Genomic DNA, 22019 nt, shown 5'->3' with positions numbered 1-22019 from the left:
GGGGGATCTAGTCGGTTTCCGGCCAGGGCTGCAGGCTGGTCCCAGGAAGGGCCGGCAGTTGAGCCAAGCGAGCCAGCGGTGGAGCTCACCCCTAGGCCAGTGTTCCCAGGCGCCAAGGCCACTCCGGTGTTGCTTCCATCACCGCCGAGTCGCTACCACCGCTGCTGCAGAGTGTAGCTGCTCCGCCGCGCTCCCGCGCTCCGCGCCGCCAGCCGCTAGGGAGCCGGGGCGCTGAGCCCGGAGCAGAGGAGAGGGGCGAGGCGCGAGAGCCTAAGCGAGGGAGCCGCGAAGGGGGAGGGAGCGGGCGGAGGGAGGAGCAGGGAGAGAGGGAGTAGGGAGGGGAAGAGAAAGAGAGAGTGAGGGAGAGCAGAGATCGGGAGCAAAGAGCGAGAGCCAGGGAGAGGAGAGGAGAGGGAGGGAGGAAAGACACACGCAAGCACAGGCACACCGGCACTGGAATTCCATTAGAAAAAAGTGAGTCGAGCAAGGGTTAGCGGGAGAAGATTTGTTTTTTTTTTTTTTTTTTTGAATCTTTTTCTTCGTCTTGGTGCCAAAGAAGCGACTCTGGTCTCTCGTCCTAGAAGCTCCTACTGGATTGCTCCTATTCCGTCGGTGGATTTCTTTCCCATTTGCATTTATTCTGACCCCCCCTCCCCTCGCTGCTTTTTTCCAGCCCTTCACTTTCAGATCGCCTCGCCCCCACCTCTCCAGTCCCCTCCTGGGAAGTGCAGGGGAATTGGGCCCACGGGGACTCACGCCTTCCCGGACGCGCGCGAGCAAAGGGCTGGGCTGACCTCAGGACCAGGCTGTTGGCTTAGAAGGCAGCCAGACACATAGCTACGTGTGTTTGATTTCAGTGGCAAGGGGGGACGTCGAGAGGCAGCCCACCGCCCGCCTCCCACCCCTCCCCCTCCAACCAGCAGCGAGAATCCCAGGACTGGGGATCTTCAACCGGCGGCCGCCCGGCGGGATCTCCGCATTGGATTTGGGGGTTCTTATCATTGCTTGGCTGTTACTAGTATCGTTGCTCTTTAATTTTTATTTTTTTAAACCTAAGGGAGAAAGACACACAAAACTGTGGGATTTATTTAACATGATCTTGGCAAACGCCTTCTGCCTCTTCTTCTTTTTAGGTGAGTACCTGCAGGTGGCGAATCTGGGGGCCACAAGGGGCTGCGCGCGTTCAGTCGCCCACTGGAAGCTGGGCATGCGGGGGTGGGGTTGGGGGCTGCGGGCAGGGCGTCGCGGGAGACATCGGGAGAGCGCGCCGAGCTAGGGAGCCGGGGCCTGGAGCTCCGGGAAGGCGAAGTGCCCGGGAGGCTCTGGAGGAGGGAGCTGTGCAGTGGCTAGCTGGTTGCGCGGAGGACTGAGAGGAGACTTCCAACATTCAAACCATCTCCGCACGCACTCCCGCGCCGCGCGCGCACGCACCGACACACACTCTGACTTGCAGGCCGTGATAGCGCTCATTTCCCTCAAAATAATGGGTTCAATTTGCAACAACTTAGGAAGGAAGGAAAATGCAACTCTTGGTGTGAAAGAAAGGCGGGAGGGGAGAGGCTGGCGGGGAGCTTTTGAGCCTGTTTCCCTCCTTTCTGGATCGCTCTCCGAGTCGGTGGGTTTCTGCAGGAGGTCCTGGTTTGGACGTTTGTGGGGAGCCCCTGTAGTCACCTCCTACCTGTCAATCAGTCTCGGGAACGCACCCTATCTCTCCACTCTCGGTAGCACTTTACAAGTTTCTTCCTACCCACTGCCTCCTTTTCCAAGCCAGATGGGTAGGTGGAGCTCTGCTTGCAAATGGGTGTTCAGGCCTTGAGGGCAACAGCCCAGGGGCCTAGGGCTAGTGGCGTGGGAGAGAGGAGGCCAAAGTTTGCTCCCTGGAAAGAAGATGGTGTGGGGGAAATGCAGGAGGGGGGGCAGATCTTAACAAAGACCGCTTACTGCTCATCCCATAGGCCCCCTCCTTCTGTGACAGGAAGGAGTGACTGCCCAGTGGTTCCTAGCTCCAGCAGCGCCTCCCCCCTCCCCTTATACTTTGTAAAAATCTCAGTTGCTTGGGAAGCAAGGTCTAGGGACAGATAGTGATTTCCTCTCACAGAGGTAAAGCAAAGATGTTTACAAGGCTATGTGTGGACCCAGGGTCCCCAGGCAAGGTTACTGTTAGGGAATTCTGAAAAGTGTGTGTGTGTGTGTGTGTGTGTGTGTGTGTGTGTGTGTGTGCATGACAGACATCTGCTTTCAGTTCAGGTGCTGTTATGGTTCTGCTTGCTGGCAAACCAGAGTGAGGTAGCTACCAAGCAGGGATCAAGAGATCACCTTTGCCTTCAGCAGAAAATGGGTCTGGGTAGCCCAGATAGGGAGGTAGATTTTGCTTATGGAAGATGTGCATGGTCTAAGAAGTGCCCTCCAGGTTGGTCCTGCAGATGTGTAGTCAGGGAGAGTCAATGTCGGCTTGTTTCTTGGGTCCTTTGCCTGCTCACAGACTTTCTACCTCCCAGTTATGCATTCCCAGGGGACATAGCCCTGCCTTGGGGTGTGGTCCTCACCAATCTTGCTTTCCCCGTCAGTAACCCCGTGGGTAGGAGGGACAGGGTAGGAAGGTAGATGATGCTCTGGGTTCACTTTCATCCTGCAGCTCTTTCCAGCAGCCTTGGGGGAAGTGAACTCTCATTCTGAATGAACTGTCACAAAATTTGACCTTTTCTTCATTAATGGTCTGAAAATACAGCTTTCTGGGGGTCTTACAATGATCAGAGCCAAGAAGAAAACATAGCATTTCTGATAGAACCAGCCAGAGTGCCTGATGTTTGAGTTGTACCCCTCCCTCATAAAGGATGCACTCTTCCATATGTATAGGGGTCCCCTCTGAGGGGCAGTGGTAGATGAGTACAGTCCCCTCTAGTATCAGACCCCAAGTTGCACATCGGGTGATCCTAGCTGAGGAGTCAGCTCTTCTCAGAGGTGGCAATGGGCATCCTGCCCATAATGGGTGTGTTCGGGTATATGCATGTATGTGTGTAGAGTATGTGCAGAGAACAGAGATGCCCACCACTGCCTGCTACCCAGGGGCGAGATGGGAAGAGGAGGAGGAGAAGGTTGCTGGACACTTCCTTGAGTTATGACCCTTCGGTTTCTTATCCATTGAGAAGTCTCTCTCCAGAGTCGGGCAAAGGGCTCAAGGGAATGATAGACCAGGAGACTCTGTAAGGCTCTGTTGGGGTGGGATGAACGGTGTGAAGGAAACTTAAATCCAAAGGTCTTTTCTTGGCCAGGAGGCTATAGTTGGAAACCACTTGAAAAGTCTGTTTAACATGGAGGTCCCTTAAGCAGTTTGAGATTTCAGTCTTAAGTCAGCAGTTTGACTGGGGCCATGGTGAAGAGTGCCCCGCCCCCTTTGGATGCCTTTTCCAAAGGTTCTGAGATCTAGTGTCAGGACTGTGAGAGAAAGGGTTTTTGTAACCCAACCATCCAGATTTTCAATGTTGGCATAGGATGCAATGGAGAGAGGGAGCAGAGGGGACAGAGGACCAAGCCCCCAGTGGCATTCTAGCACACATTCTGGCTGTTGAGGGTCCTGCAGATGCAGAAGGGCAGTCTGGATCTCCACCTTCCCCTCCCCGACACTCCCCAGAACTGTTCCACACTGTGTCTTCTCAATAAATCCAAGTTTTCTTCCTCCAGGCCACGAAGGTAGCCTTCCCCCACCTCCCCTCATTCTTGGCTAGCCTCTCCAGGTTACTGTGACTTCCTTCTCTGATTGGTCTTGGCTGTTTTGGGGAGTCCCAGAGATTGGGACAGTCCTTGAAAGGATGTCCTGGTCCTCAGCAGGAATATGTCCTTGCCCTTCATGAACACCAGTTGACAGGATGAGGAAGCCCTTGCTCCTGGCATGGGAGCTAACGGAGTCAGTCTTGTGTTGAGGACACCAAAGGGACTCTTGGCTCTAACTGCAGGGCAGGCTGAAAGAGTTGCTTTAATTTTTGTGTTCTCTGGAACATGTGTAAATTCTGAACCTGTAGAAGGCCCACGATGCCAGCACGTCCCGTCCTGAGCCCCTGTGTCCCATTCTGGGTTCCCCTTGGACAGTTAGACCTTTAGCTCGGTCAGGTGGAAGGTGAAGTCCTGTGGAACCCTGGGACAAAGTCAGCGAGAACACGGAGCTGGCTGGCTGACCTAGAGCAGCTGACAGGTGCAGGTTGGGGGCGTGGTAGCTCAGCTGTTCCTGGGTGGCCCAGAGGCACCAGAGTCCTGTAAAGGGATGCGGGAATCTGCTGAAGCCTTGAAAGAAAGCTGCTACCTCAGCTGCTGTGGAGGACACATCTCAGGCGAGTGCCTGGGCAGACCTTGTTTTCAGCAACTCCCACTTGGTACAGGTTTTGACCACTTGTCTTGTTTCAGTGTGGTTACATTCTTCCGCTCTTTCTGTTCTGGGGCGGGGGTACGGTCAGCGCGAGAGAAGAAATTTTCCTTCGCTGTAATTGGAACCTCCTCCATCGGGAGTTCAACTCCCTTTCATCTCCTTTGCTGTTTCCCACTGGGAATGATCCCCCTCACCCCACCAGCTCTAGGGAGTAACAGGCTTGCTGTGTGCAGCTCTACCTGTAGGTGTCGCTGTGCCCCTGCAGTAGCTCCCCCATGAGCAGGGCCTCCTCGGGAGAAGGCCTGAGAGTGGCCGCTCTAGCCGAGGATGGGGTAGGGGGATTCTGTAGTATTCCGAGGAACGGGCAACTGGCCTAGAATTTTATTCCGTTTTGAGGTGGGAGGGAGTGGAGGAAGCCTGTCAAATTCTTTGGGTCTTGCAGAAGGCAGTCTTTGCTCTAGCCGAGATATGTGGCTTTTTGAGGGGCAGGGTCTGGAGTTAGGGCTTCAGAAAGGACAAGGAGAGAGGAAGATGTCATCCGTGTCTGTAGGAAACCATTTTGGAAGCTTGGCTTTGAAAGGGCCTGGCCAGCTTCTTGCTGCTCATGTCCAGTCCTCAGGCCCCTCCCTTCTGGGGACACTGTGGGACTCAGATAAGAGGGGCTGAGCTGAAGGAAAGAAGGGCCTGAAGCAGGAGAAATCTTTCCTTTCTAGAGTTGATTTATTATTTTGCTTTTGGGAGGAAGAAAGAAAAAAAAACCAGGAATTTCAGAATAGTGTAGGAAGAGGGGGGAGGAGGAGGGAAGGAGGGGGGAAGGGGGAGCGAGAACATTTAAAAGGAAAAGGTGGTGAGGTCTGTTGAGAACCGAATCCTTGAGAGACAGGAAGCAGGAGATGATGGGAGGTGGAGGTGGAAGAGGCAAATCGTGATGGGGAAGGAGCACAGGGGAGTGGATTTGCTCCTGAGCTGTGGCTGATGCAGTCTCTTTTGCAGGGGGCTGGGAAGGAACTTGGCCATGAAGCTACTTTGTCAGGCCTCTGTCTGGTGTGAAGTTGGCAGATCCGGAAAAGAAAGGCCTGAAAGAGGTCTCTGCTTGTCTCTCCTGGGCCTCCTGGATTGAGTTAGGCTTGTTTCTGGTTGTCTTCTAAAGGCCTAATGGTACAGAATGATGAAGCTAGGCTGGAGGGCTTTCTGCTTCTCTGTGTGACCTTGAGTTATCTCCCTTCATTGGACCCGGGCTTCCCTGGGATATGATGGTCATTGAATTCTGCCTAAGGTCCTTGATAGGCTCAGAGGGTTAACTGACTTTTGGAACCTTCAAACCAATACCTTGGATGGAGCAGAGGTTTATCCAATGGGAGTTGAGGCAAGATCCCTCTGCATAACCCTTGTTGCTCCATGTTGAGACCGTGTCATTCTGTCTGGACTATTGGCATCTTAGTTTACCGGCAGTCTCAGTGAAGGCCTTCCTGGATTTATCATGCTGTGTTCCTCTGCCTAGGATTGTGCTCAAGAGGAAATGAATGTGAACCATAGTTGTAGGGGAACATGGTCGACTAGGTTGGGTCTGCGTTGACTTTGGTCTTGGTGATCTTCCGTATAAAGTGGGTGAGACGTTCCTTCAAGCCTTAGGCCTACATTGGGGTCAGAGACTGTGGTGGCCCTCATTCATGCTTGTCTTCCCTCCCCGCTACCCAGACGAAACCCTCCGCTCTTTGGCCAGCCCTTCCTCCCTGCAGGGCTCTGAGCTCCACGGCTGGCGCCCCCAAGTGGACTGTGTCCGGGCCAATGAGCTGTGTGCGGCTGAATCCAACTGCAGCTCCAGGTACCGCACCCTTCGGCAGTGCCTGGCAGGCCGGGATCGCAATACCATGCTGGCCAATAAGGAGTGCCAGGCAGCCCTGGAGGTCTTGCAGGAAAGCCCACTGTATGACTGCCGCTGCAAGAGGGGCATGAAGAAGGAGCTGCAGTGTCTGCAGATCTACTGGAGCATCCACCTGGGGCTGACGGAGGGTAAGCCTGGGTGGGCTCCAAGGAAGGGTGGTGATGGGGAAGAGCATGTATCTGGCCAGGGATTCAGAAGGAAGGAAGAACTTGATAAAAGGGTGACCCGATTTGCTCTCTGTTTTGAGCCCAGAGAAAGTAGCTACCCCTCCTAGGAGGTCAGTGGTGATGGAGGACGGGAGATGACGAGGGTAGAGAATGAACTGGAGGACGGATGCAAGCAACGGCAGCACGGAGCCGTGCCCAAGAGGGGAGAGAGACACCAGACATATAACTGAGAACGGGCGGTATCAGCCCCCACCACTTGGATGCCCTGTTCCCTGGAGCAGAGCCCAGAGTCTCGCTTCCTTCATGCGTTCTCTGGGTCCTGATCTAGGCACTTTATTGCAGAGCTTAGGATTTCAGGACTAGACATGAGCAACAGGTTCGAAGACTCTAGGCAAGCTCTCTTGAAACCTGCCCAAGGCAGAACCTGAGAGCCCCGTCCTCAGTGACATCTCCTCAGCACTCCTCAGTCCAGAGAGGGGCTTGAGATTGCAAAGACTTGCGGATGATTGATCAGCTTGGCAAGATGTTCATTTACTAATTCAGCAACTACGTTTTGAGAGTGCACTGTTGCTGTGTGTTATTGGAATTGTCTAGAATCTTTATGGAACTTAAAGCCAGGGGGTGGGGGTTCACTAAGTAAGGTGGCACTTGCCATAAGTGTTAGGATGGAAAGGCTCAGGGCACAGGAGGGGACACCTCAGGGGAGCATCAAAGCCCTTGTTAAAAAGTTAAAGAGCCTTCCAGGGCTTGGGGGGTGGGTGCTGTCTCCAGGCTGGGATGGAATCACACTGCCCAGGGAAAGGACACACTAAGAGTGGGCAGGTAGAGGAAGAAACACATCAGGGTCAGGCCCGAGAGTTGAATCTTCATGAAGAACAGTAATTAGCTGGACAACCTAGAGCATGGGTTGGAAGGGTTAGAGGCTAGGAGCAAAGAGATCTGGTGGACAATAGGAAGCCAGAATGGTTTTAATTCAGACGAATCCGATCAGATTGATGCTCTAGAAGAGTATCCATGTAGTTCTGGGGACAACAGTCAGTTGTAGGGATTGTGACCCCAAGGAGAAATACTGGTGGTAGGAACAGGACAGGGACAGCAAGGAGAAGATGCATCTAAGTGCTTCTTAACAAGGTAGAATCAACAGGTTCAGGCAGCTACAGGGAGGGAGAGAGTGGCTAAGAAGACACTCCAGCTTCTTGGGCCTTCAAATAGAAGCAGGCAGGGAGTTCGATGTTTCTCTGGGGCTCTGGGGCTCCCTGTCATTTTTCAAGCCCTGCAGACGTGCAGGTATGGAGCTCGGCTGGGGGAGGGGTTATGGTTCTAGAGAGATTCTGTTTGGAAGCTGGAGCTAAGACAGTGGGCTCAGTCACAGAGCAGTAGGCAGTGAAAGTACTCTTGGTCCACTGGCATTAAAGGACAGGCTGGAGAAGGGAACGTGTAGACAAGGCTCTGGAAGAGAATTGGGAAGACCATTGAAGAAACAGAAAAGACTCTCAGTAACAGCTCACACACTTCAGGTCAAGTGGGAGAAAGACTGAGGTGTCTCTGCCGCCACTCTGGTAAACCTCCTAGTAGCTTCTAGGGGCAGGGCCCTGGTTAGGGAAAGAATGGAAGCAGGGGATTGGACATGATGAACATGGATAACTTTTCCCAAAATTTTTCTGTGAAGAGGACAGAAAGATGACCTACTTTCTCTTTTAAAGATGTCTAATCCCCGAAGGAGGATGGATGGAGAGGCTAGGGGAAGGCAACAGGAAGGTTCACTGTGCGTGTGTGCCTCTGGGGTTGAGGACAGGAGGTGGGTCCAGGGCCAGAGCTGCGCCACTAAGATGAGAGTTTCCTCGCAGAGTTCCAGGAGGGAGGGATGAAAGGAGGGAGTAGAGTCCCGACACAGAGAGAGGGATCTCCAGCAGTCACCAGGATGGCTCAGATATGCTCTAAATATATGAATGCGAAGTGTACGCCTTTAGTAATGGTATCACCGCCATCAAGATCAGAGTAGTTCCGTGGCTTCACTTGGTCACCTTTCCCTAGACACTCCATTCTGAGAGCTAGAAGTACCAAGGAAGCTAAGGCTGTCCTAACACACACATACTTTTCCATACATGACACAAGAAACCGTTTACCTAATGGTCTGCCTCTAGCATGCACGTCGTGAAGCCTCCTTCTTCTGGAAATGGAAAGTTCTGTCATTTGTTTTCATTTTCAGAGCTTTTAAGAAGTATTTTTTTCTATTATTTTTAATTATGTGCAGGTGTGTATGTCTGCATATGGTTATGAGCCCATGATTACAGGTGCTCACTCATGGAAACCAGAGGCAACAGAGTCTGTGGAATTAAAAGAGTTTCAGACAGTTGTGAGCCTGCCAGGAACTGAACTTAGGTCTTCACACAGCCACTAGAGGTGGGCTAGCCTGGGCTATGTTGCAGGGGACAGGACAAGTGAGAGAAGAGTTGACTAGAGGTGCCCCGGGCTGATTGGCTCTCTTAGTAGGAATAGTGCTATCACCTTGGTGGCTTCCTTTGGCATTGTTCAGGATGACCGTGATCAGAAGCAGGGGAGATGAGGCATTTCTCTGTGGTGGCAGTAGTGAGCTCTGTGGTGGCAATGGTGAGCACACAGTGATTGTGTATTTGCCCGGCAGTACCATGTGGTCTTCAAGGCCTCTTTGGACTTGGAATATCTCACTGTACCTCTCCCTCTCCTTCCCCCTCTTCCACCCCCTCCCTTCTTCCCTCCCTTCTCCCCCCTCTCTCCAGTTCCATGTCTTGAGATGATTTTTGAGTTTATTCTCTCAATGACAGCCTGTTAACACTACTTACTGTATACCTCAGAGGGTATTGGCCCCACAGAAACTGTAGTACCTGTGATCTCCAGTGAGGGTTCCAGAAATACATCCCATCTTGCCCCTTTCTCCAGAAGTGTGCTTCTCTCTAAGAAGTTACTTCTCCTAGACCTCAGGGCTGGTGATTCTCCATCAGAAGAACCTATGAGTGATAAGGTCTACTCAAGAGTCAGTTATTTATGACAAGGTTGAGGCATTTCCCTAGAGGAGGCTGGAGGCATCTTCTCCCTGCACATTAATAATACTTAGTAGTTGGGCTGGGTCTGGGGACAAAGGGAAGGTAAGACCCACTGAGAGAGGAGAGAAGAGGAGAGGAGAGGGAAGAGATGATTGGAAGGAGTTTCCTCCAGTTCCTGGTTTCTTTCTGATGCTGAGGTGGATGGGACTTGCCCAGGTTTTTGCTTCCTCCACCCGAGGTCAGGATTTACATAGATAGAAGGAGCTAAGGATATGCTGGAGGAAGGGGAGCTGGTGTATCAGGCATCTGAAGAGGTGGCTACTGAGTTTAGGGAGTCAGAACTGTAATACATTAGCCTTGATTGTAGAGGAAGCTGAGGCACAATGGTAGAATGGCTGTCCAGGGCATGCAGAAAGTTGGTGGTTGAATTCAGGGGCCTTGCACAAGGCTTCTTTCAGTTGTGTTGAGGGTGATTCCGTGGCTGGGACAGTGTAGCGTGTGTGTGGGTCTCTTTTCTCCTGTTATTACAAATGTGTATGGCCGTGGTGGAAATCACCAGTGGCTGCTCCAGAGGTGACTCTGAAGTTCAGAACTTCTAATCTTTAGACCACAAAGAGCAAAGCCCTGCCCCAAGTGACAATTCTCAGGTCTGCATCCTGGATCTGGCTTCAGTGGCCCAGGCCTGACATTTCCTGGTGCACCCAGCTTCAGGACCAGATCATTTAAATGACAGTGGATTTAGAGAGAATGGACCCCTTGGTTAGCCAATGGTGTGGGCTGCCCTACAACCAGACACATGGCCATGCTTCCTGTAATAGGGCAAGGTGGCAATTGGACAGTTCTGGGGAACAGTCCAGGAACAGCAGAGCTCTCACCATGGGGTCTAATGAAGGGCCACACAATATTTTGGACAGGGGTATGAAGTGAGAGATCATTGAGCTCTAGGGTCACCTCCCTGGGTTTAAAGCCAGGCTCTGCCGCTTACTAGGTGATGAAATAAAATCACCTTGGAGCATGTTATTTACCTTGGAGCTCTCTGCTCCTTGTCAGCACAGTAGGTGAGCAGCAGTGCTTAGCTCACAGGGTGGCAAAGAAGAGAGTGAGTGAGTCTGAAGTATGTTTGGTGTGTAGAAAGTGCAGCACAACTCTACCCCCCCCCCTTTACAACATCTTCCAAAAGCTCTTTTATATTGTTTGACTTTGATACATGGCCATGCCCGGGGGCCCCACCCCAGGACTCTCCTAGGGGATGGTAAGTTAAACCTCAGTGGGTTCAATGGACGGCAAATAGACCATGAGAGGCAACAGGCCAAGTTTCGATTCTAGTGGGGCACACACTGTGTTGGGTGCTGCCTGGTACCCAGCATTCCCCATGAGGCAGAGTGCAGGCTAGAGCTCCTCTAAACAGGAGGGAGCAAGCTTCTCCCCAGTACTTTGGGTGTCTGTGGCCGAGGTTGCAGATACCTTCTGTAGTGAGGAAAGGATTTAGCAGCTATGATGCATTCCAGAGCTAGCTGCATCTCCAGCTCTGGTTTTCTGTGGCCTCTTGGGCTAGATGAAGGAACCTTTTGCGGAGGTAGTCTCTGCTCCCTCTGGTAGGGACATCCCGCATCCTGCATAGATACTGCTCTCGCAGGCTCTCTGTAGGCAAGGGTGCCTGCTTGTGGCGCCAGACCCTGGCAGATAGGAAATCAATGTGTGAGGCTGTGGGTCACCCCCTGTCTGCCCCTCCCCGTCACCACACACACAGTCTGAGTGAGTTTGCATTGATTTCTCCTCACTGGTCAGGTCTCCTGAGGATACTTCCCTTTCTTGCAAGGTGTTTGCAGAGGGCATGGGATTCTGGATAATGTGGTGAGGGTCTCCTGGGCATCCTGGGCCATTTATTTCCTGTCATTCACTTGCTTTTCCACTACAAGCCTCCGATGTCCTCAGAAGCTCTGAGGAGGCACACGAGCTAACAGGTAGAGGAGAGGTTGGAAGTGTGTGTGTGTGTGTGTGTGTGTGTGTGTGTGTGTGTGTGTGTGTTAGAGGCCAGGCAGATAGGAACATGATGTCAGACCCTTTACCTAGTGACTTCTAATGGTTCCAGTTAGACTCTGATGACAAGGTGTGAGGCAAAGAGGGCAGCAGGGATTCTGAGTGTGGATTTCCCAGGAGACCAGTTTAGTCCTGGGTCTGCCACACGAGGCTGTGGGACACCTCTACCCCCAGGTAAACATTGCCAGGCTACTCTAGAACCCTCTCTTGTGAAACAAGGAGATTGAACTAAAAAAACAAACAAACAAACAACCTTGGTGAGACTTCTGTGATGTGTACTTGACCTCCTGAGGGCTATTGTTCTTCTCAGACTCCTTTAAAGAGGGTTAGTCCTGCAGGGATGTCACATGGCAGGCAGTCACACCTGCTCTAGTTGGCGAGAAATAACTTGTCTCTACAAAACGAACTTTTACCCCTAACTTGCTGGTACAGCGTTTTCCACCTTGGGAAGGGCTGTCCTCCTTCACATTCCGGAGTGTGTAATTGTACTTTTCTTAGGTAGAGTTGCTGTCTGGTGGGAGTGTTTTGCCTGAGGGAAGCCTGTGTCTCATGGCCACCTTTCTTCTAGGTGAGGAGTTCTACGAAGCTTCCCCCTATGAGCCTGTGACCTCGCGCCTCTCGGACATCTTTAGGCTTGCTTCAATCTTCTCAGGTAAGTGACCCTTGCTGGCGCTTGTCCCATTTCCTCTCACCTCTGGGGTGGGGCCCATTCATCTCTTGGACTCAGGTGCTTTTTCTGGTCTTCGGTTGGCTCTATGCTTCACCTGCCTGCTCCGCACCATTTCTGAGAAATTTCTAGAAAGCTGTCTGGCCTGGGGTTAAGCATTTGCCTGGTTCCTTGGTGGTCATGGATAGGTCTTGAATCTGAGACCCAATGCTGTTCTGCTGGCTTGTCCGCTATCTCCCTCCTGCTTCCGTTTCTGCTCCTCTGGCCCTTCACTTCAGCGATGTTGCTCACCAACCTCTTTGTGCCTCAGTCTCCTCACTTGTGAATCGAGGAAGCCCCCATCGGCTTGGGTTAGCAGTGGGTCAGCAGACTGTAGAGCACATGGCAGGCCGAAGGATTCTTGGGTTCTAGAAATACTGGTCATGTTTGTTGGTATAGATTTAGGGCGTTTCATCTTGAACATCCAAATCCAAAATGTGCTAAAATGTCAAGTATGTCGAGTCCTGAGACAACACCACAGGGGCAAACTCTACAGCTGACCTGATGTGATGAGACATAATGAAAAAGCAGGTGTACCGAAGTTATAATGTAAGGGTCCCTTCAGGCTATGTATATCAAGTATGCACGAAACAGTATCATTTCTGTGCTTGGGTCCCATCTCTGCGACATCTCATTATGTCTATGCAAATCTCCCCAAACTGGTGACCATCTGAAATACTGGGCTCACCTGGTCCTTAGCAGCTCAGGTAAGGGACCCTCTGCTATATCTGTGTCACCACTGTCCAGTCTGCTCTGGGTTTTCTGTCAATTTCGTGAGCCACCAGAGAGCCATCTGAGGCTGGAATCTTCCTGCTCCTGGGTGATTCCCTCAAGGAATAAGAAGTTAGAAAAAAGAGCTATATGAGGTTTTGTGACTCTTTCTTCTTGATATTCCCTCTGGTATTTGGCAGGCACTGGGGCTGGCATGCTCCATTTAGAACTGTATTCTCTTTCTCTGTCTCTCTGTGTGACTGTGTATGTGTGTGTGTGTGTATGTTTGATTGTGTGCACATGGGTGAGTGTGTATGTGTGATTGTGTGTGTGTTCAGTACTTACAGGTTCTCCTACAGGCTCTCTCTCTCTCTCTGTGTGTGTGTGTATGCACGATCTCGAGTGTGCATGTGTGTGTGTGTGTGTGTGTGTGTGTGTGTGTGTGTGTGTGGTCAGCTCTTAGAGGCTCCAGTGGCCAGCCTAGAGCTTGTTCTCTGAGTTGCTGAACACAAGGTTCTGGACTCCAAGCTTTAGAGCCTTCTAAGGCTCTTGTTACTCTGAACCCTGGTTCTTAATAGCAGCAATAGGGACATTCTGGCTTTGCCAGCATCTTCTTGTACACTGTAGAATGTTTAGCATTGTCCCCAGAGTTGTCTGTGAATGCACTTATACATCCTCAAGGTGTGAAAAGCACAAATGTCTCCAGACCCTGTCAAATGTTCCCTGTAGGGCAGAGTCATTGTTCGTTAAGAAGTCGTGTTCCAAACTGTGAGGCAACGTTTTCTAGTTTCTAGAACAATGCCTCTCAATTATCTCTATTCTTACCCTTCTAAGGAGCAAGAATCATTTCTTCAGGTAGAGAAATTAAATTTGTGTCACAGGGTTGAGTTTTGGATGACAGTCAGACACTTGGAATGTCTGTTTATTCTTGTTCATCCAAGGATCAAATTATTCTGCTTTGATATGCTGCCCTCCCTTCCACTGAACGTGCCTCCTGTAGATGGTCCTGAGGGTGGTGTATATGTTCCTGGTGGGAGAGATCTTGGATTCTCACCAGAGGGGAGGTACCAGCAGGTGTGTTGGTTGAGTCCTATCACTATACAAAATACAGATGTCACCAGCTCACAGAGAAAAGGTTCACGCCAGCTCAAAGGTTCTGAGGTTTTAGATCACAACTGGTTCACTTGCTGCTGGGCACCTGTATGTTGGGATGCACGTGGCTGTGACGTGGAGCCGAACTGTTCCCGTCATGCCTGGGAAAGGAAATAAAAGAAGAGAAAGAGACCGGGATGCTGTAGTCCCTGTGAGGGCACACTCCCAATGATCTGACGACCTCCCACTAGGTCCCACCTTGTAAAGTTTCTATTCCTTCTCATAGTGCCAACCTGGGGACCAGGCCCTTCATATATGAGCATTTGGGGCTGTTTAAGGTAAAAGAAAAAAGCAAAAACAAACTATAGAGTTAGGCACAGTGGCACATGCCTTAAGTCAGAGGCAGAAAAATTGCAGGTTTGAGGCCATCCTGATCTACATAGAAAGTTTAACATCCTAGGCTAACAGAATAAGACACATCTCAGCAAAACAAAGCAAACAAAATATTCAGGCTGTAGTAGCTAGAGAGTGGCCATCTGGACATAGCCTTGAGTCTTTGTGGTGGTGGGCGATAGTAGAAGTAGATGAAGATCTTAAAGCTGGCCAGTTACGTCATCTTGACTTTGGTTCCCACTACTATAGGCTCCTATAGTACTTATCAGTAGCTTTGGGCTTAGAGCAGGCTTCCTTCTGGCTCTGCCTGTGGGTGACAGTGATAGCTGTCTTATAATTTTGCCCATCCTATGTGGCTTGATTATATGATTGACTGACTAAAGCCCCTACCAACTGACATTCTGAATCTCAGTTCCTGATGAGTTTGTGGTATATAGTCTCCATGGGTTGGCCCTTTTGAGACTGTGCTCTGAGGCTCACATGCAGGATGAGAACATTATAGGTCTATGTCTGCTATAGTGGGGGCATATTGGGGGTCTGAATGCATCCTGCTACCCACTGGTCAGATGCCAGCTGATTTTTCTAATGTAGACAAGTGCCTTTGGGTTTGATCTGTGAATGCTGGAAGTCTTTGTTCCCCACCTTAACTCCAGCTCCTGTAGCTTTCTGGATTTCTTCTAGCAGAAAATCTTTACGTAATAGACACTTGGCACTCTGTTGGACAAGGCTGTTGACAAGACAAACAAGAAGATCACTGGATATGCAGCTTACAGAGCCAGAAGCTTGCTAGTGGCTCTGCTGTGTAGTGATGACTGAGTCATGTATGTTCCTGAAACTCTGTGTTCCAGTCCACTGCCCACTATTAGGGTCAGGCATTGGAGGCTGTGGGACTGCATTTTAGTTTGGGCGTGACATATTCCCTGTAGGATAATGTGTTTGAAGCCTGGTGGTGCTTTTGGAGAGGGGGTTGCAGAGCCTTCTGGGTAGCATGACTGAAGGCGGTAGGTTACCCTAAGTAAACCTTAAAACCTAATCCTGCTTCTAGCCCTGGCTTTCAGGTTCCTGACCCATGCTATGTGGAGCGTGTTCCTTCAAGCTTCCATTTTCATAGACCAACCTACTCAAGCCACCATACATTCCCTGCTATGATAGATTGTGTCCCTTTACACCACAAGCTAAAAGAAACCTGTCTTCCTTTGTGTAGCTTCTGTCAGGTACTTGGTCATGATGACAAGAAACTAATGCACGGTCCTGTTGACTGTAGAGCCCTATCATCTGGTCCACTTAGCCCTGAGAAACAGGTAGCAAACTGTTGGCTCTGTAAGCAGCACATCCATTGATCTCTTCATTTGTCTTGTCAACACCCTTGAGGAAGGTTTACTGAGACCAACCCTGAAGTTGTTTGAGGGAGCAGCACTCTCTGAAGAGGCAGCTAGGGAAAGGGTGGTGGTGGCCAAAAGACCCTGCTCCATACTGGTCCTACTCCAAAAGACCAAGGAAGCCCTTATGGGATATTCAGCAGAAAGAAGGTGGGAAACAGAAGTGGGACAGAGGATGACAAGTTTGGATCTTTGGCTGTCATAGATGGTCCCTGTTTGGCTCTCCATGTATTGGTGAATCTTTGGGCAGGGTGGCCTGAGATCCTGTACCCAAGCACTGGGTCCCAGTAGGTGCTACCCTGCAGGATGACATGTAGTTGACAGGAAGTGACTCCCCACTTTCACGTGTCTTTGCTTGGTTGTGTGCAATCCTTCTTCTATTTTTCTGAGGCACCTGTGTTGGAGAGTATTGGCTCTGGGTGACCCCCTCTTTGTTTACTACTACTGACTGGGGAAACAGGGAGGCTGTTGTACGTTAGGGGCCCTCTTACCTTTATCTTTTTGACATTTTCTCTCTGAGGTTTGAGGCTGAGTTTGTTATAGGGGCCCTTGGAGCATGAACTCTTCATCTCTGGGTTCATGGAAAGTCTGTCTGGGATTCAGTTGACAAAGAAGGCTGCCAGAATTCTCACAACATCCTCTACATGCTTGAGGCCTTAGAGAGGGCACAGCCTAATCCCTCCTCTCCCTCATTGTCTTACTTGACACGTCCTGGGTTCAATGATGCATCAGCCAGTCCCAACTAAAGGCCAGCTAGGGCAGTGTGGCTGTGATTGACTGACCAATAGCAATAGGGATGCTGAAGCATCTAACCTTGGGAGCCTTTACTTTAGCATGAGAAGAAAGATTTCATGAAGAAATTGGGCTTGCTTTGTTCTTTGAAGTCAAACTGTCCTTGAAAATATACACCAGAGCATTTGAAGAGGTATCTGGCATAGGGGTCAAGGGCATGGGGGGCATGGGTTCTGGGAGCAAATCTTGTCTTGGTTGCTGAATTCACTAATCAATTTTCTAACATTGAGACAAAAGACTGGAGGTAAACAGTTTGAAAAGAGGAAAAGTTTATTTGGGCTCATGGTTTCAGTTCATGGTTGCTTGGCCCTGTTGCCTCGGGCCGGTGGGAAAGAGTAGCACACCATGGTGCAAGTGTGTGGTGAAGGGAAGCTCCTTGCTTGATAATAGTTGGAGCACCACAGTCCCAATACCCACTCTGTGGGCATGTTCTCTGGCCTGACTTCCTCCTTCTGGGTCCCATCATCTGAAGGTTCTATTGGCTCCAAGCATCATCATCAAGTGGAGATTCAACATCTGGGCTTTTGGAGGACTTTTAACATGTAGATCACAACAGACTGTGTGTTCTTGGGCCTCACCATGGTCTTTTTGCACTGAGGTGGCTACATCTGTAAACTGGGCATATGCTGTATACCTTCAGGGGTGGCAAAGAGGCTTCAATGAGAACGGATAAGGGGATGTAGCCTTTACACATGGAAACCAAGTTGGGCTTGCTAGTTGGTCATCTTCCCTCAGCTGGATCTGGGCAGTGGGGGTACGAGGTTGTTTAGACAGGATGCAGGGTGCTGAAACTGAATGAACACCTTGTCCCAGGTTTCTGTGATCCCCTAAATGTATCTGGGGAGGCAAGCGAAGATGGAAAAGGTAGAAAAGAAAGCAAAAGCTTAAGCAGAGAGCTCCTTTGAAAAGGATTGTAAGAAGACTTGGAACGAGCAGGTGTGGGTTCAGTGGAGGATGAAGGATTCGGCTGGGTGTCAATGAACAAGGAGGACCGGTTTGGACAGCCAAGGGTGTCTCTGACAGCTATGGGACAAAGACACCAAGGAACACAGAGATGTGATTGGTTGATGGTACTATGTCATTAGGTTCTGCTTCTACATTCTGGGTGAGATCCCTGGGGGAGTCTACATCCCATTAAAGCGTTGCTTAAGACATAGGTTCAAAGCATATTTTCAAATCAGTCACACTCTCTGTAAAGAAAACTGAGGTTCAGAGAGAAGGGATGGACACAGACTAGGAGTCAAGTTCTTCTTTGAGCTCTGCCTAGCATCTCCTTAGAAATGTGCATGGGCCAGCTGAAACACCCATCTTCTGGGACTTTTACGAGGACCAAATGAGATAAAGTAGGTAAGCACTTTGCCTGGCGCGTTGCATGGAAGGAAATACGTTAGCTTATTTACAAATGATCTCGGAGTAGCTTCTCCGAGGTCAGATGGTAGATGGCGGCAGGACCAGTCTAGATAGCATTTGAGAAATTTCTGTGGACCTCTTGTTGGCTTGGCATTACCTCCAACAACCAGAGCTTGTGGGGGCTGGAGAACAGAGGTGACAGGGTGATTTTTCTTTTAGAGGACAGTGGCACCCTAAGGCTTAGTTGAAGTCTTATACAATGATAACCTTCCAAGTACTAGTTGAGACAGGTAGTGGCTTGTGAGAGACCTGAGCTCAGGGGCTTTCTATGGCTTGAGGATAGAAGGTTGGCTGTTCTACTCTGACTGACCACCTGCATTGGATGGATCAGAGAGGGCTAGGGACATTCTTGTGGGTGGCCCTCATGGTCTTCTTTTGGGGGTTGTGGAATAGAAGAGAGATGATGCCCAGTAATCCTTGTGTATGGCTTCTGAGAGGGACCACTGCTCTCTTCTGGGTTCTGTGGCACACAGCTTCATCCTGGTGTTCATCCTTAGGCTACAAGCACGTGTGCGTTCTTCTCCATACCTCCCTGGCACACACTTCTGTGCTTTACACCTATTACACAACCCTTGAGAGCCTAGAATGAAGGCTGACATGTGGACTTTGAGGTTGGCTAGTTTTAGCATGGAATCCTGGCCTCGCTCAAATAGCCGTGTGGCCACTGGGTTACTTGGCTTTCCTGAACCTCGTTTTTATCATCTGTGGATAGGATAGGTCAGTTGACTTGTGTATGGTAATGACACAAGAACAGCGTCTCATGTGGTATGTGGCACACTGGAGCACCCCAGATGGTGACTGTTGAGGTCACTGTCTAGATATCGGAGGAAGAAAGTGATTTGGTCTGAGTGTTAGACCTGCCCAGGAAAAGGCAACTGAGGGTTTCAAACAACTCTGAGATGCTCCACGTGTGCTGGATCTTATGAGTTCTGAAGTGCAGAGATGAGTTATACCTTGCTGGGGCACAAGAAATGGTCACAGAGAAGGTGGGGTCAAGGTGGGCCATGACATGAATACCATTTAATTCTGAACATGTGCAGTGTGTACCAGAAAGAGACGAAGTTCACTGCTGCTTGTTCAAGGTGAGACCTGTGTCGTCAGTGTACAAAAGAGTGCACACTCAGCTGAGACACCCTATAGGTAATTCATTGTCCATGTGATTCAAACCAAATGCTGCCCCAGGATTTCAGGGGAAGCAGAAATCAGCAGTTCCTGGGGCTATCAGGGAAGCCTTAGTAGATGAGAAAGGGGAACCAGGGAGTGACATTTCTTTTTTCTTTCTTGTCTCTGTGTGTTCATCTATGTGTGTGTGTGTGTGTGTGTGTGTAAAATGTATATGTATATGTAATGTATATATCATGTTTAGTGCATGAGTGTGTGTGTGTGTGTAATGTATATGTATATGTAATGTATATATCATGTTTAGTGCATGAGTGTGTGTGTGTGTGTGTGTGTGTGTGTAATGTATATGTATATGTAATGTATATATCATGTTTAGTGTATGAGTGTGTGTGTGGTGTTCATGTGTATGTACATTTATGTATACCCATGTATCGAGACCACCCTCAGGTGTTGTTCCATAGGTACAATGACCTTGCTTTTTGAGATAGGGTCTTTCATTGTCTTGAAGCTTGCTGAGTCGGTGAGGCTGTGGGGCCAATGAACCCAGGGATCTGCTTGTCTGTGCCTCCTCTCGTACTGGGATATGTCCCACAAGTATGTGCCACTCCGCCTGGATTTCTCACAGTTGTTCTGTGGTTTGAACTCAGGTCCTCAGGCTTGTGTAGTAAGGACGGGTCTCCCTCTCTAGCTCTGACATTTCTGACAGCATTATGGCTAGGAAACTTGGCTAAGCTTGTGAACAGGGGAGACCCCATGTTTTCTGGGCCTGGTGGGCTCAGGGAACATTGACTACTGACTGTTATGGCTAGCTGCTTGGGCAAGATGGCTCAGCCCTAGGGAGGTGGGCTGGGCTATCCTTGGGAGAAGGGATTTATTCCTAGGCTCCAGAGCCAATTCACTTTGAAGAGCATCCCATTGGCTTTGGAGGGAAGGCTGGGCCCTGCTGCATGCCTAGGGAAGCCCCTGGTATACTGGCCTGCTTCCTCTAGCTTCTCCACTGGGGCAGGTATGAATGGGCCTTCCAGTCTGGGCTCTGCAGAGCGATGAAAGGCTCAGCTTTATTGCCCAGCAGCTATGGTCTAGAGACTCCTGAGACAGCCACGGAATGGAATGGAGGATGTCAGCAGGTGGGTGGGCTAGAGGAGCTGGGAGAACATAGCCCCTCCCTGCCCCCTTCATGGTGGCTCAGGTGATAAACTGCTTATCCTCAGGTTGTCTCCCTGAGCTGAATGCAGAAGTGTGTTATTTAAATTTCAAAATCACATTCGTCTTCTAACAGCTGTCAGAGACTCTGAGTGTTAGCTGAGATTGGGCTTTAGCTGCAGCTCTGTCACCCCTTCTGTCTCCCCCACTTTTACGGAGAAGTCTGCTAGCCAGGGAGAGGAAGGGTGCTTTGGTAGGGGCGAGTGACCCATGGCTGCGGCCATGCTTACGGGTGGCTGGAACTATCAGAGAGTTAGCCAGTGTCTCCACCTAGGAGTCCTGGAGCTATAGATATCTGTATGCCTCTCTTCTCTTTCCATTTTCTTGTTTCTGTAAAAGGTGGGGGGCTTCAGTCTCCCCGTCAGTGGGCGAAAGGATTTTCTGGTACTGAGGTGTGACCAGGGTGTTGGTGACTTCATCTGTGGTTGCCTTTGTGTTCAAGGAAGAAATTCCTGGGGGGGAGAAAGAATCATCAGAGAAGAAATTTAACCTAAAGGCATGTTTTTTAAATGGTAGACCTTCAGGTGTTGTGGCTTGTGTGGGTCTTTTCGCAGGCGAAGGTATTTTTCTTTTGATTCTTCATTGCATAGACAGTCACCTGATTGCATCTTTTGTGCCTGATGGGCTCTGCCGGCATGTGGGGTGGCTCTTGGCTGGACACTGCCTGCTGCCATCAGTTCCTGAGCTGGCTTTCTTGGGATTTTGTACTCCACAGTTGGCCCCTGCTTCAGCCACTAACTGCACCTACTCCAGTTTATCCTGATAGTAGTCAGGTGTGAGGGATGTGAGTTCCCACACTGGATACACACTCCTCCTCACTACATCTACATATCCATATGATCCTGGGCCATCAGGGAATGCAGAGAAAGGGCTATGGCAAGGTCCATGTGGGGACACAGGATGTGTGTAGCATACATGTGTATATATGTGTACATACATGAGATGGTGTATCTGGGCTTATGTGTACTGATTCATGTTGTGTGTGTTTGTGAGTGTGTTTGTGTGGTGGTGTGTGCATGTGTTAGCCTTTTGTATGTATATAGATATGTGGGTCAGGATGCATGAATGGCAAATACCTAATGGAATGTGTATGTAAGTATGTGTAGTTTTATGTGAGTATGTATGAATGTGTGGTGATATGTGTTTATGGTGTGGTTTGTGTATGTGTTGATTATGTATGTGTGAATGGTAATATGGATGTGTGGTGATATGTGTTTATGGGATGGCTTATGTATATGTTTACTGTATGTATGTATAAACTGTGTAAGTTAGTATGTGGATGTGGTATGTGCGGTGGCTTGTATATTTGGGGCGGCATGTGTGTAATGTATGCTAGCATTTGTGTGTATGTGTAGTGAGTATGTTGTGTGTGCAGATATGCATATGTAGTGTACTTAATGTGTATAGTTGTATATGTGTGAGTTAATATGTTGGGTTGTTTATGTGGTTTTATGTGGCTAGTATAATTGTGTTATGTGTTTCTGTAGTGGTGTTATATATGTTTAGCATGGCATGTCAGAGTGCGTGTGGTAGTGTGTGGGGGAGTGGCTGTGAATTTGGGGCAGTGGCTTTCTGCCTGCAGATAGAAAAGAAAGGGGAGGGACAGGTTAGAGCCAGGGTGGTAGAAAGCTAGAGGCTGGAGACATAGCTCTCCCCATGTCAGAACAGACCCCAAACTGCTGCTCCTCAGAGAGCAGCCACCCTTTCCAGCCCTCTTTCTTGTCTTTGTGGAAAGT

The 22019-nt window shown here is 49.9% G+C and overlaps 1 protein-coding gene across 2 annotated transcripts in view; it reads left to right on the top strand.

The window, feature by feature from the left end:
• The first annotated feature begins 997 nt into the window (after positions 1 to 997).
• GFRA2 (GDNF family receptor alpha 2) overlaps positions 998 to 22019 on the top strand; it is a 216693-nt gene continuing 195671 nt past the window's right edge. For both annotated transcript variants that reach the window (XM_080926003.1, XM_080926002.1), the window contains exons 1-3: positions 998 to 1133; positions 6059 to 6373; positions 12044 to 12127. In XM_080926003.1, coding sequence (XP_080782129.1) covers positions 1094 to 1133; positions 6059 to 6373; positions 12044 to 12127 — 439 coding nt within the window. In that variant the 5' untranslated portion in view covers positions 998 to 1093. The remainder of the gene's footprint in view (positions 1134 to 6058; positions 6374 to 12043; positions 12128 to 22019) is intronic.

This window comes from Micromys minutus (genome assembly GCF_963924665.1).
Source record: "Micromys minutus genome assembly, chromosome: 12".
In the NCBI taxonomy this organism is placed as follows: Eukaryota; Metazoa; Chordata; class Mammalia; order Rodentia; family Muridae; genus Micromys; species Micromys minutus.
The sequence above is the reverse complement of the archived record's forward strand: the minus strand, read 5'-3'. Positions and strand labels throughout refer to the sequence as shown.